General features: G+C 46.7%; 1 protein-coding gene across 7 annotated transcripts in view; it reads right to left on the bottom strand.

Moving 5' to 3' along the window:
- pdlim5 (PDZ and LIM domain 5) overlaps nt 1-19,735 on the bottom strand; it is a 206,933-nt gene that overhangs the window by 64,259 nt on the left and 122,939 nt on the right. For 4 of the 7 annotated variants that reach the window (XM_033022514.1, XM_033022531.1, XM_033022524.1 and 1 more), the window contains exons 4-5: nt 7,688-7,730; nt 166-185 (exon numbers count right to left, since the gene is read on the bottom strand). In XM_033022514.1, coding sequence (XP_032878405.1) covers nt 166-185; nt 7,688-7,730 — 63 coding nt within the window. Of the gene's footprint in view, nt 1-165; nt 186-3,994; nt 4,456-7,687; nt 7,731-19,735 lie in introns of all 7 variants that reach the window. The other 3 variants (XM_033022484.1, XM_033022505.1, XM_033022495.1) reach the window with 1 other exon arrangement.

Genomic DNA, 19,735 nt, shown 5'->3' with positions numbered 1-19,735 from the left:
AGTGTGCAGTGAAGTCAGCCCGTCACACCCTCAATGCACTTCCAACTTGCCCTTGTATTGAAACAAGCCATGACAAAGTGGGAGCTGAGAGCAGCACCCTGTCTGGTGTCAGTCCTTGCAATGCAACAATGCATGCTGTAAATCAACAGTAGCATGGGCACTAACTTGGAGGATATCACTTGTCCCTGAAAGAAAGAGAGAGAGAGAGAGCACGGTTCATCAACAAACACGCAACAAAGAACTGAAGATTGCTGGTTCACACCAAAGATAGACATAAAAGTGCTGGAGTAACTCAGCGGGTCAGGCAGCATCTCTGGAGAAAAAGGATGGGTGATGTTTCGGGTCGGGACCCTTCTGAAGACCCGAACATCACCCACACAATTCATCTACATAATCTATTTAGTCAGTCCAAGCCTCAAGGACCAAGTGCCAGGATCAAGGTGCCAGGGAGGGATTCCCGCTCTCCCTGGAAGTGATGGAACCCGCCTGGTCCAAACACGAGAATCGTTTGGGATTGAGGTTCTTGGTTGGCTTGTGGCTTGTCCTGAACGCTTTCTTAACTAAGCAAGCGGCAGCTTCATGCAATGGGGGACAGCCTTGACACACGGATTAAGGTGCAAATACAAATATTTCCCCCCACCCCCTATCTGAAATGCAAAACAAGAGACTTTTCTGTTAAATAAAAACAGATGTCACACAAGCAAAGGTAATTTAGTTTTCAATTTGGTGTTTTGGGTGGCACAGTGGCAGAGCAGCAGAGTTGCTGCCTCCCAGAGCCAGAGATCTGGGTTCGATCCGGACCACGGGTGCTGCCTGTACGGAGTTTGCATGTTCTCTCTGTGACCGCGTGGGTTTTCTCCAGGTGCTCCGGTTTCCTCCCACACTCCAAGGACGTGCAGGTTGATAAGTTAATTGGCTTCTGTAAATTGCCCCTGGAGTGTAGGATAGAACTAGTGTACGGGGTGATTGTTGGTCAGTACGGACTCGATGGGCCGAATACCCAAACTGTACGGTTAAACTAAACTAAACCAAACTGAACAGCATTCAGGATTGTTAGAAAGGACTATTGAAGATGTCTCAGAACATTATGTTGGTGCCTTGTAAGAAGTTGCTAAGAACACTCAACCACTATACAGTATATAGGGATCATCTATCTATGCTGCACCAAATATTTCACCCATATTAAAGTCTGTCCTTGCTAAGCAGACCCACCATCTGACCACTATGGGAACTTCAATTCTTCTGAAAGGTGTCTTTTTTTTAAAACTTCCCATCCCTACCCCCCTACCCCCACCCTCCATCTCCCCACACCCCCACCTCCCTCCCCCCCACCCTCCATCTCCCTTCTGTATTTTTAAGAGTCATTCCCCTGATAAATCTCTTTGGCTTTAATTGTTCTGTGGGTAAGTTCAAAAGTTCTAGGAGCACAATTAGGCCATTCGGCCCATCAAGGTTACTCCACGACTCAATCATGGCTGATCTATCTTATAGATAATAGACAATAGGTGCAGGAGTAGTCCATTCGGCCCTTCAAACCAGCACCGCCATTCAATGTGATCATGGCTGATCATCCACAATCAGTACCCCGTTCCTGCCTTCTCCCCATATCCCCTGATTCCGCTATCTTCAAGAGCCCTATCTAGCTCTCTCTTGAAGGTATCCAGATAACCGGCCTCCACCGCCCTCTGAGGCAGAGAATTCCACAGACTCACAACTCTCTGTGTGAAAAAGTGTTTCCTCATCTCCGTTCTAAATGGCTTACCACTTATTCTTAAAATGTGGCCCCTGGTTCTGGCCGCCCCCAACATCGGGAACATGTTTCCCACCTCTAGTTGTCCAAACCCTTAATAATCTTACATGTTTCAATAAGATCCCCCTCTCATCCTAAATTTCAGAGTATACAAGCCCAGCCGCTCCATTCTCTCAGCATATGACAGTCCCACCATCCCGCAAATTAATCTTGTAAACCTACGTTGCACTCCCTCAATAGCAAAAATGTCCTTCCTCAAATTTGGAGACCAAAACTGCACACAATAGTCGAGGTGTGGTCTCACTAGGGCCCTGTACAACTGCAGAAGGACCTCTTTGCTCTTATACTCAACTCCTCTTGTTATGAAGGTCAACATACCATTCGCTTTCTTCATTCCCTGCATGCTTACTTTCATTGACTGATGAACAAGGACCCCCCTGATCCCGTTGTACTTCCCCTTTTCCCAACTTGACACCATTTGGATAATAATCTTCCTTCCTGTTTTTGTTATCAAAGTGGATAACTTCACATTTATCCACATGAAACTGCATCTGCCATGCATCTGCCCACTCTCTCAACCTGTCCAAGTCACCCTGCATTCTCATAGCATCCTCCTCACAGTTCACACTGCCACCCAGTTTTGTGTCATCTGCAAATTTGCTAATGTTACTTGTAATCCCTTCATCTAAATCATTAATATATATTGTAAATAGCTGCGGTCCCCGCACTGAGCCTTGTGGTACCCCACTTCCATTGTGTAAGGGATCCGTTAATCCCTACTCTTTGTTTCCTGTCTGCCAACCAATTTTCTATCCATGTCAGCACTCTACCCCCAATACCATGTGCCCTAATTTTGCCCACTAATCTCCTATCTGGGACCTTATCAAATGCTTTCTGAAAGCCCAGGTACACTACATCCACTGGCTCTCCCTTGTCCATTTTCCTAGTTACATCCTCAAAATATTCCAAAAAATTTGTCAAGCATGATTTCCCCTTTGTAAATCCATGCTGACTCGGACCGATCCTGTTACTGCTATCCAAATATGCCGTTATTTCATCTGTTGTGGGTAAATGTGTGCATTTACCCTATCTATTCTCCTCACAAACTGATATGTGAATAGCCTGAGCAGATCTCGGTTGCTTTAAAAGCATGAGAGATGTTTAAGGTCCTTATCTTTAGGCGTGGCAGAGTGGCGAAGCAGTAGACTTGCTGCCTTACAGCACCAGTGACCTGGGTTCGATCCTGACTACTGGTGCTGTCTGTGCCATGCTTGTATATTTTCCCTGTGACCACGTGGGTTTCTCCGGGTGCTCCGGTTTCCTCTCCCACTCCAAAGACGCATAGGTTCGTAGGTTGATTGGCTTCTGTAAATTGGCCCTAGTGTGTAGAATGGAATAGGATAGAACTAGTGTACGGGGTGATCAATGGTCGGTGTGGACTCAGTGGGCTGAAGGGCCTGTTTACACGTTGTATTCCTAAACTAAAAACCAAAACCAAAAATGGTATAAATCTTATCCTGGTAAATTTTAACCATCCTACCAACAACCAGAGAGCAGTCCTGAGCTACTATCTACCTCATTGGAGACCTTCAGACTATCTTAGCTCGGACTTTACTGGGCTTTATTTTGCACTAAACGTTATTCCCTTCATCATGAATCTGGACACTGTGAATGGCTCGATCGTAATCATGTATAGACTTTCTGCTGACTGGTTAGCACATAACAAACGCTTTTCACTGTACTTTGGTACTCGTGACAATAAACTAAACTAAACTACAAAGAAAAGACTGCGAATGTGGGGAAAATGTGGCAGAATACAACTAGGGGTGGGGGAAAAATAGAGGGAGTGGTCATTGTTTGTTAGTTGCCTAAAACTAGAGAATTCAATGTTTAGTTTAGTTAAGAGAAACTGCATGGACACAGGTCCCTCGGCCCACTGAATCCACGCCAACCTTCGATCACCTGTTATCACTAGTTCCATGTAATCCCACTTTCCCAACTCTGCATACACTAGGGGTCTCAGCAGATTGGCCGAAGATGTCACCGCGAATGTGTAAAATGAAGACTACCCTTGGTTGTGCGACAGAGACCAAATGGAAAGCCCGCTGGGACCTTCAGGGTGGTGGTCACCGGTGAGACAACTCTCCCCGGAGACAGGGGTGGAAGGTGCGTTTGCCATTGCCCTGAGCGGCTGCCGCTTGCTTCTTGGTCCACCAGAGAAGGTTCCCGTAAGAGGCCACCTACCCGTTCTGCTGCTTGCCGTCAGTCTGCCCCTCTCTCAGTCCTCGCTTCTGTCCCTCTGCCACCTCGTGGGCATTGTCAGAGGAGTAGAGATTAATGGGCGTGTTGTACACCTTGGGCTGCCGCGAGGGGTTAACGGGCGGGGTTACCAGCGGCTTGGCGGCGTTGACCGGCAGTGAACGCCCAGCGGTGCCAACGTTGGCGCCGGCATGCACGTGCAGTGGAGGTGCCAGTATCGGCGGCGGGGAGGCAGCTGGGTGCTGGGGCATCAATGCCGGTGATGGAGCTGGCAGCTGAGTGAGGGGTGATGAAGCAGGGACGAGGGGGGCAGGCGAGAGCCTGGGTGAGGATGTGGCACCGAAAGGCCGAGCTGTCTTATTGTAGGCAGTGCCGGCCGCAGGAGGGGCCTTGGGAATCATGGGAGTGATGGATGCAACGGGGATAGCGTGTTCTCTGGACTCATCCTACGCAAAGTGGGGGCAAAAAACACACGTTAAACACACACAACACATGCAGAACCAAACCCGGGAGCAATGGAGTCCCATCAAAGACATCCCCAGAAACACGATGCAGGTCATAGAAACGTAGAAAATAGGTGCAGGAGTAGGCCATTCGGCCCTTCGACCCTGCACCGCCATTCAATATGATCATGGCTGATCATCCAACTCAGTATCCTGTACCTGCCTTCTCTCCATACCCCCTGATCCCTTTAGCCGCAAGGGCCACATCTAACCCCCTCTTAAATATAGCCAATGAACTGGCCTCAATTACCTTCTGTGGCAGAGAATTCCACAGATTCACCACTCTGTGTAAAAATGTTTTTCTCATCTCGGTCCTAAAAGATTTCCCCCTTATCCTTAAACTGTGACCCCTTGTTCTGGACTTCCCCAACATCGGGAATAATCTTCCTGCATCTAGCCTGTCCAACCCCTTAAGAATTTTGTAAGTTTCTATAAGATCCCCCCTCAATCTTCTAAATTCTGGCGAGTACAAGCCGAGTCTATCCAGTCTTTCTTAATATAAAAGTCCTGCCATCCCAGGAATCAGTCTGGTGAACCTTCTCTGTACTCCCTCTATGGCAAGAATGTCTTTCCTCAGAGGTCAAACCTCTACACGCAGTTTGGGAATGAGGGAGTGTGGCAACTCTTTGCCAGTCTTCCCATAGCTTCCTTAGAAGCTGCTACTTCCTTGGAAGGCTCAGGAAATCTGGCATCTCCCCAAACTACTCTCACCAACTTCTGCAGATGCGCCGTGGAAAGCATTTCATCGGGATGCATCACAGCCTGGTTTGGGAACAGCTCCATTCAAGACCGTAAGAAAATGCAGAGTTGTGGACGTAGCCCAGACCATCACACAAACTAACCTCCCTTCCATTGACTCCATCTGCACTTCATTTTGCCTCTTCAAGGCCACCAACATAATCAAGGACAAATCTCACCCCGGTCACTCCCCCTTCTCCCCTTTCCCATCGGGCAAGAGCAGCAGAAGTGTGAAAACACACACCTCCAGATTCAGGGACAGTTTCTTCCCCGCTGTTATTCTGAGCTATCATCTATCTACCTCATTGGAGTCCTAACTATCCTTAATTGGACTTTCACTAAACGTTATACCCTTTATCCTTTACCTGTACACTGTGGATGGCCTGATTGCAGTCATGAATACTATTTTCTTTGACTGGATAGCATGCAACAAACTGCTTTTCATTGTAACTCAGTGCATGACAATAATAAACTAAACGGAATAAATAGACTCCTCATTGATATTACTCTGATGCAAAGCACCTGTTCTAGATGATACACCCTGGAATTAAAAACTAAAATTAGAAACTCAAACATTCTAGCCCTAAAATAAAGCTATTCCTCACTCTTTGGGGTACCAGGCTTTACCCAAACAAAATTGGTTTTAAAAATACAATTTTTACCATCTGGGTAAAAAATCCGATCTATTCCTCTCACCATTTTATACACCTCTCTATAAGATCACCTCAGCCTCCTGCACTACAAAAAATAAAGTCCTAGCCTGCCCATCCTCTCCCCAAAGCTCAGACCCTCGAGTCCTGGCTACATCCTCGTAAATCCTTTCTAGCTTCACATATCTCCAGACGCATATTGGATGAACAAGCGCCTTGAATTTCACTTGGGTAGCATACAACCCAGCAGTGTAAACGTTGAACTTATGTCCTTTGGTTCTTGATTCCCCTACTCTGGGTTAAAGAATCTAGCCTGTCTATTACCCTCAAGAGCTCATACACCCCTATAAGATCACCCCTCATCCTACTGCTCTCCAAGGAGTAAAGTCCTAGCCTGCCTAACTTCTCCCTGTAGCACGGGCTCTCGAGTCCTAGAAACATCTTCGTCAAAAGCAAAAAAAAAATCAATAAATAAAACCCCCAAATTGTGGGAAAAATGGGAGTTTACAGGATAGACGAGGAGAGGAAAAAATGACAAAACCATCTTTCATAATTTTGCAGCCACAGTATTTTGGCTCGTATTTGTTCCGTTCTGGATTATTCAGGAACCTTGTGAGGGCAAAGGCACAAAATGAATGAGTCGACTGGAGCACTGGATATAATTACCAATGACAACAACCTGCGTGGTATTTCCTGGAATGCATTGATGGACACTGGAAATGTACGTCACTTCATTTTTGGAGCCTGCAAGTGGCATTCAGAGCGTGCAATCCAAGAGCACTGTACAGTACTGGTGCCGCATTATCACCTTTGAATCTTTCCCAAACAGCAAATGTGATCTTACTGATGACAGTAAAGCAAAACGTCCCTCAGAATGTCCTTCAAGAGGCATGTCCTTAAAGGCATGACAATCGTAAGAGAGTCAAGACTGTTTAATTGTCATATGTTCCGAAATTTCATTCTGACAGCGACACAATAAGTTTATAAACACAGTACTCAATAGATAATATAATACAGCGTGGACACAGGCCCTTCGGCCCAACTTGCCCACGCCGACAAAAATGTCTCAATGCGTTTGGCCCGTATCCCTCTAAACCTGTCCTGTCCATGTACCTGTCTAAATGTTTCTTAAACGTTGTGATAGTACCTGCCTCAACTACCTCCTCGGGCAGCCCGTTCCATATACCCACCACCCTTTGAGTAAAAAAGTTCCTATTAAATCTTTGCCCTTCACCTTAAACCTATGTCCTCTAGTTCTCAATTCCCCTACAAGAGAGTCTGTGCCTTTACCAGATCTATTCCTCTTATGATTTTGTACACCTTTATAAGATCACCCCTCAGCCTGTTGTGCAGCAAGAAATAGAGTCCTAAACTACTGTTGATGGTTAAAGGTTGTTGATGGTCAGCACGGAATCTTAGGGCCGAAGGGCATGTCTCCGTGCTGTATGTCTCCATATCTGAAAACACTCATTTAATTCCCTCAACCAGTTTTTATGCCAATTGACTGTTCACTGCCATCGGTAAAACTTGAAGTAATTTTTACCAAATATGACTGTGGATGCAATGGGATCCTCAGCAAAAACTCAGCGACCAGCACTGTACACTCTGGGAATGACTCATTCTAATTAGAATGACTATTTTTTCACATTTTCCACTGCTTTTCACTGCCATACAGATGAAGCTGCAAGCTGGTGTTAGGGCCGATCCGTCCACTAGTTAGTAGTCGATGCCCGAAATTGAAAGCAAGAATCAACACTGTAGTCACTCTGGCACGGAACGCCACCTACCTTTTGCACAGTTGTCCCCGCGGATTTTGCAGCCGGCGAGGCCCTATAAGACACAAGGATGGATGCATATTATGAATCACTGGCGGTAAAATCGGCAACATAACTTAGCAGTACCGTGCACTGCTGCATAGCAGAGCAGTATAATACCTCAGTGCAACAGAGCATAATCAGCAGCATAACAGCAGTGCTGAACTACTATCTATCTCTTTGATGTCCCTCGGACTATCCTTGACAACACTAAATGTTAGTCCCTTATCATGTACCCATACACTGCAAATGGAAAGTAGACACAAAATGCTGGAGTAACTCAGTGGGACAGGCAGCATCTCTGGAGAGAAGGAATAGGCGACGTTTCGCGACGAGACTCTTCTTCAGGCTGATAACAGGGGAGTGGGCGGGACAGAGATAGAATGTAGTCGGAGACAGTCAGACTGGTGGGAGAACTGGGCTAGGGGGAGGGGATGGAGAGAGAAAGCAAGGGCTACCTGAAGTTAGAGAAGTCAATGTTCACACTGTGTTTTTGATTTTCTGTTTTTGGATTGAATTCTGTTTTTAATTTGTGTCTCTGTGATGTCTTTTTTACCTGTTCTATTCCGATTATATGTTTTTATTCCGATTACTATGTAAGGTGTCCTTGAGATGTCTGAAAGGCGCCCATTAAATAAAATTTATTATTATTATTATTAATGTTCATACCGCTGGGGTGTAAACTGCCCAAGCAAAATATGAGATGCTGTTCCTCCAATTTGCGCTGGGCCTCACTCTGACAATGGAGGAGGCCCAGGACAGAAAGGTCAGATTGGGAATGGGAGGGTGAGTTGAAGTGCTGAGCCACTGGGAGATCAGGTAGGTTAAGGCGGACTGAGCAGAGGTGTTCAGCGAAACGATCGCCAAGCCTGAGCTTGGTCTATACTGTAACAACCCTGTAAATGGTTTTATTGTAATAATGTATTGTCTATCCAGTGACTGGTTAGCACGCAACAAAATGCTTTTCACTGTACTTCGGTACACGTGACAATAAACTAAACTGAAACTGAAATAATTGGCAGCGCAAACCCAATTTCATTAACTCACTCCTGTCGCCTCCTCTTTTGGAAATGAAATACAAAAGAAAATAATGGTGGCGCAGTAGTGGAGTTGCTGACTTCTAGTGCCGGAGCACCGAGTTCCATCCTGACCGAGGGTGCTGTCTGTACAGAGTTTGTGCATTCCCTGCGACCGCGTGCATTTGGCTGTATGATTCCCGTGCTGTATGACTCTAAGTAAGCATGGAAGAATGTCATTGTGTTGGTCCCAGTGCTTATGACAATGAAACATTCTTGAATTGCTGGATGAACTCAGCGGGTCGGGCAACATCTGTGGAGGGAAGTGGACGGATGACATCTCAGGTCGGGACCCTTCTTCAATCTAAGGTCTGCCGGCAGTCTGATTTTTACTCATAAGTCCTAGAGTCATGCAGCGTAGAAACAGGCCCTTCGGTCCAGCTTGCCTACAAAGATACTCCTTCTACACATATCGCACCTGCCCGCATCTGAACATGTCCTTTCCATGAACCTGTCCAAATGTCTTTTAAATAGTGTTATAGTACCTGCCTCAACTACCTGCTCTGGCAGCTCCTTCCATATAAACACTGCCCTCAGTGTGAAAGGTTTGCCTCTCAGGGTCCTTTTGCCTCTCACTTTAAACCTATGTCCTCTGGTTCTTGATTCCCCTACGCTGGGTAAAAGATTCTCCCCTGACTATTCCCCTCATGATCTTACACACCTTTATAAGATGACCCCTCATCCTCCTGCACTCCAAGGAGTAAAGTCCTAGCCTGCCCAACCTCTCCCTATAGCTCTGGCGACATTCTGATAAACCTTTTCCCTTTCCAGCTTAACAGCATCATTCCTATAACATGGTGACCAAAACTGAACGCAGTACTCTAAATGTGGCCACACCAACGTCTCGAACAACTTATTCGTGTTCAAAAGGGAACTGCAGATGCTGGAATATCGAAGGTACACAAAATTGCTGGGGAAACTCAGCGGGTGCAGCAGCATCTATGGAGCGAAGGAAATAGGCGACGTTTTGGGCCGAAACCCTTCTTCAGTCTGAAGAAGGGGTTCGGCCCGAAACGTCGCCTATTTCCATCGCTCCATAGATGCTGCTGCACCCACTGAGTTTCCCCAGCAATTTTGTGTACTCTCGAACAACTTAGTTTAGTTTAGTTTAGAGGTTCAGCGCGGACCACCGATTCAACAGACATACTGTAACATAACATCCCAACTGCTGCCCTCTGGCAGACGGTACAGGTCTTTCAAAACTCGTACAAACAGACTCAGAGACAGCTTCTACCCCATAGCCATACGTGAACTTAACAATGCAAAATAAGAAATAACACTCACATTCAACTGAATGGTTCTACCTCAGCTGCTATTGTTATTTATCTGTAATTTATTTTTTTATATGTATATATTTTTACCTTTTCTTATATATTTAAAATTGCTCTTGTGAATCGCACCGTGGGATTGACTTTTAAATTTTGTTGTACCATGTGCAATGACAATAAAGAGATTCATTCATTCATTCAACTTCTATCCTCAAAACCCTGGCTGATGAAGGCCAATGTGCCGAAATCCTTCTTGACCACTCTACCTACCTATGACGTCACTTTCAAGGGACAATGTACCTGAACTCCTAGATCCCTCTGCACTGCAATGCTCCCTACCTTCTCGTGACGTTACTTCCAAGCAACCTGGATCCCTCTACTCTACCGCACTTCCCAGAGCCCTGCCATCCACTTGTGGCCCAAATGCCTTAAATCTCCACAGCTGGCTTCCAGATGGATCTGAGTTAATGTACGGAGGGAACCTCAGTTCAAGGTCCAGTCCAGGAGAACAGATCATTTGTCTTTGGAATGGAGCAATTACTTTCACATGAGCCACGTTTCCACACCATCCTCTCAGCATCTGTGCTCCATCAGGGGCAATATCTGGAGAATGCTTCGCGACACATCACAAGAACACAGCACTGCTGAGGCTCAGACAAACAAATTGAGGAGGAACCCTGTAGGCAGACGGAAATTGCAGCAATTACGAGTAGAAGTCATGGATGAGTCAGGGATCCCAGTGTGCAAAGCTGAAGTCATCATTTTGAGCTTCATCAGAGTCCATTGCTTTGCTCCTGATTGCACCCCCTTTCCCTAATCCTCTGCCTAGATAAAATGGACCTAGTTATGATATCCCTTCCAATCCATACTTCAATTTGTCCCCGGCTCCATCGCCGTGGATGGAAAACCTGCGCCGCGGACTTGGCACCCGCCCGGTAGGCCCGGTTCACCAGCCCAGAGTGGAGAGAGTCGGACAGTAAGCAGACCGGCTGCGGGAGGCAGTGCAGTGGAATGAGTGGACCACTGGAGGCCCTGCAGCAGCCTGGAGCTCGGCTGGACAGGGCGCCGCAGCAAGAGGCGGAGGACATCACGGCCACGCTTGGCAATGCCGTCATGATAACGGACCTTCTTGGTCCGGTCAACAAATGGGACCTGAAAATGCCGCCAAATCTGACGACTCTGTATACGGTCTCAGTGTAGTACTGCTATACACTTGTACTGTATCTGAGATGCCTATGAGATGTATCTAAGTGCTTCTGTATAGTGATACATACTGAATTTCACTGTACCTTGGAACATGTGACAAATAAAGTGCCACTGAACCATTGTAATAAAGAACCATTGTAGATCTGTACCAAACCACTACTTCACTGAACTCCAGCTCCCCAAAGCATTCGACCACCAATCATTTACACACCAGCCAACTATGGCCTAAAAGGCCACAAGGTGCTGGAGTAACTCAGAGGGTCAGGCAGCATCTCTGGAGGACATGCATTGGTGATGTTTCGCGCTGAGACCCTTCTTCACGTTCACCCAGATTACCGCTTACTGTAATGCAGCTATTCCAGGTCTGGACTCCTGTTTATTGGCGAGACCAAGCGCAGACTTGGCGATCGTTTAGCTGAACACCTCCATCCAGCCCGCCTCGGCCTACATGATCTCTCGGTTGCCAAACACTTTAATTCCCCTTCCCATTCTAACACTGACCTTTCTGTCCAGGGCCTCCTCCACTGTCAGAGTGAGGCCCAGCGCAAATTGGAGGAAAAACACCTCATATTTCGCTTGGGCAGCTTACAGCCCAGCGGTATGAACATTGACTTCTCTAACTTCAAGTAACCCTTCCATCCCCTCTCTCTCCGTCCACCGTTGTCATAGTCATTTACTTTCATCCTGCTGAGTTCCTCTAACTCATTATCACTTATCCCACAGCCAACATTGGCCTCTTGTGTGCCCCACATCTCCTTGAGTATCCTACCTTGCCTCCATCTCCTTGTCAATACCCTACCCCCAATACCATGTGCTCTAATTTTGCACACTAATCTCTTGTGTGGGACTTTGTCATTTTGCATATCTCCCATCTATTTCTCCTAAGTACTGTCTATATCTCTTGTGCCCCTTTCCCCAGCACCGAAACGTGTAGCACCCCACTAGTCACCGCCTGCCATTCTGAAAAGGATCCATTAATTCCTACTCTTTGCTTCCTGTCTGCCAGCCAGTTCTCTATCCATGTCAATACCCTACCCCCAATACCATGTGCTCTAATTTTGCACACTAATCTCTTGTGTGGGACCTTGTCAAAGGCTTTTTGAAAGTTCAGATACACCACATCCACTGGCTCCCCCTTATCCATTCTACGTTACATCCTCAAAAAATTCCAGAAGATTAATCAACCATCTCTTCATAAATCCATGCCGACTTTGACCGATCCTATCACTGCTTTCCAAATGCGCTGCTATAATATCTCAAGCATCTTCCCCACTATCGATGTAAGGCTGACAGGTCTATAATTCCCCGTTTTCTCTCTCCCTCCTTTCTTAAAAAGTGGAGTTGCATTGGCAACCCTCCAGTCTACAGGAACTGATCCAGAGTCGAGAGAACATTGGAAAATGATCACCAATACATCCATGTTTAAGATAGAACTGCAGAAGCTGGTAAAATCAAAGGTAGATACAAAATGCTGGAGAAACTCAGCGGGTGAGGAAGCATCTATGGAGAGAAGGAATTGGCGACATTTCGGGTCAAGACCCTTCTTCACACCAATATATCCAGGCTTTTCTTGAGCCACCTCCGGGGATGCAGACCATCAGGCTCTGGGGATTTATCTGCCTTCAGTCCCAACAGTTTACCTAACACCTATATGCTTCTTGATTAGAATGGGTGTCAAGGGTTATGGGGAGAAGGCAGGATAATTGGGTTAGGAGGCAGAGATCAGCCATGATTGAATGGCAGAGTAGACTCGATGGGCAGAATGGCCTAATTCTGCTGCCATAACTTGTGAACCTCTGACAATGTGCAACCTTTGCGCGGCACCACAGGTCAGCATTCAAGATGGGTTCTGCGTGCTCTGGGGCAGCAGCTCTACTCGTGGGCAAAGCCTCGGAGAGTGTTGTACAACAGAAAGACCTCAGGATACAGGTACCTAGTTCCCTGAAACTGGTGGCACAGATAGGCAGGGTGGTGATGAAGGCGCTTGGCATGCTTGCCTTCATCGGTTTGGATATTGAGCACAGGAGTTGTGACGTTTAGAGTTTAAATACAACAAGCCCTTCGGGACACCAGGTCCGCGCCGACCATAGATCACCCATTCATACTACTTCTCTGTTATCACATTTTCGCATCCATTATCCACACACTAGGGGCAATTTACAGAGGACGATTAGCAAACAAACCCACATGTCTTTGTGGTGTTGGAGGAAACCCATGCGGTCACATGGAGAATGTACAAGCTCCACTCAGACACAGCACCCGAGGTCAGGATTGAACCCGGGTCACTGGCGCTGTGAGGCAGTGGATTTACCAGCCTCTCTATTGTGTGCAGCGCATGTTGCAACAGTACAAGTTGTTTGCGAGGCCACACTTGGAGCATTGCGTGTAGTTCTGGACGCCCAGCTATAGGATGGAAGTCATTGAGGTGGAAAGGGAACCGAAAGAGGGCGTTACAGAGATTGGAGAAAGTTGGATTAGAGAGAGCTCTTAAAGATAGCGGAGTCAGGGGTTGTGGTGAGAAGACAGGAACGGGGTACTGAATGTGGATGATCAGCCATGATCACATTGAATGGCAGTGCTGGCTCGAAGGGCCGAATGGCCTACTCCTGCACCTATTGTCTAATTTAGTTTAACTATTGTCACGTGTACCGAGGTACAGTGAAAAGCTATTTGTTGTGTGTTATCCAGTTAGCGAAAATGAGGTAGATGGGAGGTCAGGACCGCACTCTAACTGATGGGAGGATGGTTCAGTTGCCTGATAACAGCTGGGTAGAAACTGACCGTGAATCTGGAGGTGTGCGTTTTCACACTTCTGTATCTCGTGCCTGATGGGAGAGGGGAGAAGAGAGAGTGACTGGGTTGAGTCTGGTCCTTGATAATGTTGGTTGCCTTGCCGAGGCAGAGTGAGGTGTAGATGGAGTCAATAGAAGGGAGGTTGGTTTGTGCGATGTCTGGGCTGCATCCACAATTCTCTGCAATAAGAAAGAATGTGGCATTGAAGCCAGCCAATGGGGATGTGGACTAAAGCTTCAGCTTCCAATGTAGACACCGCCCAGATGAGTCATTGCCTTGCGTGGGATGTAATGTCTGTGGGTAGCAATCTAGGGCCCAGGGAAGCGTGTCAGATCTTGCATGCTGATCGCACCCTTCACTGTCTCCAGACATTCCAAACCCCTTTTCAAACAATGAAATACTTATTGAAGTGCTGAAGTAGAGTTACAGAAAAACACAAAATGCCAGAGTAACTCGGAGTTACGGCCAGCACAGTAGCTCAGCGGTAGAGTTGCTGCCTTTCAGCACCAGAGACCTGTGTACGACCCTGACTACGGGTGCTGTCGGTACGGAGTTTGTACGTTCTCCCTATGACTGTGTGGGTTTTCTCTGAGTGCTCCGGTTTCCTCCCTCATCCCACAAACGTGCGAGTTTGTAGGTTAATTGGCTCCTACAAATTGTCCCTGGTGTGTGTAATAGAACTAGTGTAGGGGTGGTTGATGGTCGGAGCGGACTCGGTGGGCTGGAGGACCTGTTCCACGCTATATCTCGAAACTAAACTAAACTCAGTGGGTGATGCAGTATCTCTGGAGAACATGGACAGGTGACATTTCGGGTCGGGACCCTTCTTCGGATCTTTCTCCTGAACAAGGTCACCGCTTTTCCGAGCTACGCAGCGGCAACTTCTCCCGCTGGAACCGCGGGGTTTAAAGGACACGGGCGCTGCAGTTGGACTGCTGGACCGCAGGAGAAGAACAAAGGGAAGAGATAAAGACTTTGCCTTCCATCACAGAGAGGAGGTGTTGGAGACGCACTGTGATGGATGTTTATGTAAACTGTGTTAAGTGTTGGTCTTGGTTTTTTTTTGTAATGTAAAAAAACTGTAGTAAATGTAATTTCGTTCAAACCTAGGTTTGAATGACAATAAATAGCATTCCATTCCATTCCATTCCAACCTGACCTGAAAGGTCACCTATCTATGTTCTCCAGGGATGTTGCCTGACCCACTGAGTTACTCCAGCACCTGGTGTGTTTTAACATACCAGCCTAATTTGTCCACAGCGTAGTCTTGCTAAAGGATGGGTGCGGTAAAGATCAAGAATTTGAATTAAACCAGTAGACAGTCAAAACCTTTTCCCAAGGGTGGAACTGGCAAAGACTAGAAGGCGCAGATTTAAGGTGAAAGGGGAAAAGTTTAAAGGAGATATGCGGGGCAAGTTTTTTTTATTGAGACTGGCGGGTGCCTGGAACATGCGACCTGGGGTAGTGGTGGAGGCAGATACAATAGTGACCATTAAGCAGTGTTTGGATAGGCACATGGATATGCAGGGAATGGAGGGATGTGGATCATGTGTAAGCAGAGATTAGAAGATCTTGGCATTATATTTGGCACAGACATTGGGGGCTGAAGCAACGGTGCAGTTTGTGTCTCTGTTAAGTGTTCTATGTAAGAGTTAATATTTATATGAATATTTATGTGGACTTGATATTGAAACGCATTGCACAACAAATACAATGGGCGGCACAATGGCGCAGTGGTAGAGTTGCTGTCCTACAGCGCCTGATACTCGGGTTCGATCCTAACTACGGGTGCTGTCTATACGGAGTTTGTACATTCTCCCTGTGTCTGGGCGGGTTTCCGGTTTTCTCCCACACTCCAAAGACGTGCAGGTTTATAGGTTAATTGGCTTTGTTAAAATGAGTAGAATTGTCCCTAGTGTGTAGGATAGTGCTTGTGTACAGGGTGATCGTGGGGTTGGCACGGACCCGGTGGGCCAAAGGGCCCGTTTCCACGCTGTATCACTAAAGGTCTAATTCCCAGAAGCATTGCACAGCAACTATTTTTTCAAAGCTGACATTTCCCCTGTGGTAAATTCAGCAATTGCATATAGCAAGAATCCAGAGATGTGGGTTTTGTTGCTTAAAATAACCAATCATTATGGAATGAAAAACAGAAGGATCCCTATAATCAAGACAAGACAAAACTTGCTCAGGGGGCATATTAGGCCACATCTGGAGAACAGTGTCATCATGCGCTCAAGGACGCACGAGAGGCATTCCAGCTCAGGAGGGAGTACAAAACACACAAGGGCCTGTCCCACTTGGGCGTCATTTGCGCGTCACGCAGGTAGCGTGCGAAGATTTTGTGAATCCCAAAATCCTGGGGAGCTGTGCGCGACCCTGCCTGCGTCACCACGCACCATGCACGCAATGCGCGTCATGCGTCGTGACGCGTAAGTAATGTCGCATAAATGACGCCCGTGGGACAGGCCCTAAAGCCACAGCATTCATCTCCACCATCGACAGACAAGAGGACATTCGTGCACGTTGAGATACATGGCGATTCATTAGATTTCCTTACGTTTAGTTTATTTCATGTTTACGTTTAGAGATGCATGAAATAATGCATTGAAAGAGATAATGCGTGGAAACAGACTCTTTGGCCCACCGTGTCCACGCCAACCATCAATCACCCATACACTAGATCTATCCTTCACACTGGGGACAATTTACGTAGTCCAAGTGACCTACAAACCCGCATGTCTTTGAACCAGTGATCATCCCGTACACTAGCACAATCCTACAACTAGGGACAATTTACCATTTTTACCAAAGCCAATTAACCTACAAACTTGTAACGTCTTTGGAAGGTGGGAGGAAAGCGCAGCACCCAGGGAAAACCCACGCGGGCGCAGGGAGAACGTACAAACTCCGTACAGACAGCACCCGTGGTCAGGATCGAACCCAGGTCCCTGGTGTGGTGAGGCAGCAACTCTACCGCTGCGCCATTGTATGAGTTGAAGATACTGTTAAGATTCCATGATTGGTGTTTTCTGTTGACTGCATGAGGCAGGTCTAAGGTTCTTTTGATTATTTTGGATGGATTGTTTTCTCTGCAACATCAGAGTTGAAGAGAGACTTGGCAAAAGTATATACAATTATGAGAGGCTTGATTAGGGTAAAGACTCAGGACCTATCAGCAGCATAACCGTACAGCTTTTCCACTTATCTGCCACTTTTAATCTCAATTGCAGGTTTTTTTCATTCACTGTGTACAAGATGTTAATAAAGAGTGCCTCTGATTCTTGAAATGTTGAATCATTTCCCAGCTCTTTTAACCTCAGTGTAAGAGTCGCTAAGATTGTAAATGTTCTCGGACATGTTTTCTTGGCACGTATACAGCTAGCCAGAAGGCAGGGAATCCATAAATACAATCCCAGGCCTTTCAAGTAAGTTATTTTTTTGTTTAGTGAGAACAGGCTTGTTAGGGGGTCTCGACCCCTGATGTATTTTTGTTTTTTTGTGTCTGGAACAGCCAAGCATTTCATAAATTCCTTCGACAAACATGGTCAACACTTTGGGTTTCACACGGTTTTCCGTCGGAGGTGGCTGAATGCTTTGCATTCTTTCGGCAGACGTTTTAAAGCTGATTCAGTGCTAATTCTTAGAAGGGAAGCAGATCAATACTTGAATGCAGAGTAGGCCACAGGAAAGTAAGTGCGATTGATAGATTGCTCTGAGAATCCACGGTGACTCGATGGGACGAAATGTTCCAATAACAAACTCAACTGAACACCATAACATTGCCATTAAAGATTCAAGTTTAGAACTTTGGCCAAAGTTTTTTGTTTTCTTTTTATAACTTTTATCGGCCTTTGGAGTCTATCCTTTGCACAATATTTCATGACAGGAAATAATTAGGTCCATGCGCCCATGCTGATCTTTGGAAGAAGCAATCCACTAAGTCTCAAATGACTAAATATTTTCCTTTTCAACCTTGATCTACTTTCTTTTAAATGAATCAACCTTTGCACTGGGATCATAATTCAATGTATAACAAAGGTGTGTTCTTGTGCTTTGTCCAACTCTTATATCCATTGACCCTGTACATTTCACGTTGCCTCAGGAAAGCAGCCAACGTAATCAAGGATCTTTCCCACGCCGGACATTCCTTCTTCTCCTCGCTCCCGAAGCTTCAGAAGCTTGAAAGCGTGTACCACCAGACATAGGAACAGCTTCTTCTGAAGAAGGGTCCTGATCCAAGACATCGCCTATCTATTTTCTCCATGGATGCTGCCTGACCTGCTGAGTTTTACTCAAGATTCCAGCATCTGTACTTCCTTGTATTCCTCCCCTCTTTTATCGATTTTCGGAATGATCTTTCCATAAGCGGCCACACATCTGTCTCAGCATGTGTGCGCTACACTCCTCGCCCCAGCCCACCCAACACCAGCCTACCCGGGCAACAGAAGTGTATGCCGTGCATTGCTGACCAGGGTGGCGCAGCGGTAGAATTGCTGCCTTGCGGCGCCAGAGTCACCTGACGACGGGTGCTGTCTGTATGGAGTTTGTACATTCTCCCCGTGACCGCATGGGTTTTCTCCGGGTGCTCCAGTTTCCTCCCACACTCCAAAGACATACATGTTTGTAGGTTAATTGGCTTTAGCAGAGATTGTAAATTGTCCCTAGTGTGTAGGATAGTGTTACGGGGTGATCGCTGATTGGCATGGACTCGGTGGGCCGAAGGGCCTGTTTCCACACTGTATCTTCAAACAAAAACTTGCAGGTTAATTGGCTAACGTCCCCCGCCTGCAACTGATCCATATTCCTCTGTTTCCGGCATATTAGGATATACAGCACAGGGACGAGCCCTTTGGCCCTCACTGTTTGTGCTGTTAAACTGATCCAAAAGATCACCAGTTCAGCACATCTTCAGCTCTGGAAGGTCCACAAGGTTCCGATGTGGGATTAGAACTCATGATGCCACGTTACATGATCTCATCTGGCTTTACATAGTTTAGTTTAATTTAGTTTAGAGATACAGTGCGGCAACAGGCCCTTCGGCCCACCGAGTCCGCACCGACCACTGATCCCCGCACACTAACACCATCCCACACATGCTTTCAACATTTACATTTTATACCAAGCCAATGAATCTACAAACCTGTACGTCTTTGGAGTGTGGGAGGAAACCGAAGATCTCGGAGAAATCCCACACGGTCACGGGGAGAAGGTACAAACTCCGTACAGACAGCACCCGTAGTCGGGATTGAACCCGGGTCTCCGGTGCTGAAAGTGCTGTAAGGCAGCAACACTACCGCTGTGCCACCGTGCCGCCCCACATGATCCATATCCCTCCACCTCCTGCACAACCATGTGACAATCTAAATGCCTCTTAAACACCACTATCGTATCTGCCTCCACCACCGCCACCCCTGGCAATGCGTTCCAGGCCCCCACCACTCTGTGTAAAAAACCTGCCCCACACGTCTCCATTAAAATGGCCCCCTCTCACCTTATTGCATTGCCCTCTAGTCTTGGAAAGGACAGCAATGAGTGATTAAGGCTGACATTTGCTTTCGGCTTACCTGCCCTTGTGAAATTTAAAACTTTTAAGATCTTGTAAACTGCAACAATAAAATCCCCTGAAAGCCAGAAATTAAAAACTCCTGATGCTGGAGATTCGATCATCTTTCAAA

This window comes from Amblyraja radiata, chromosome 1 (assembly GCF_010909765.2).
Source record: "Amblyraja radiata isolate CabotCenter1 chromosome 1, sAmbRad1.1.pri, whole genome shotgun sequence".
Taxonomy (NCBI): domain Eukaryota; kingdom Metazoa; phylum Chordata; class Chondrichthyes; order Rajiformes; family Rajidae; genus Amblyraja; species Amblyraja radiata.
The sequence above is the reverse complement of the archived record's forward strand: the minus strand, read 5'-3'. Positions and strand labels throughout refer to the sequence as shown.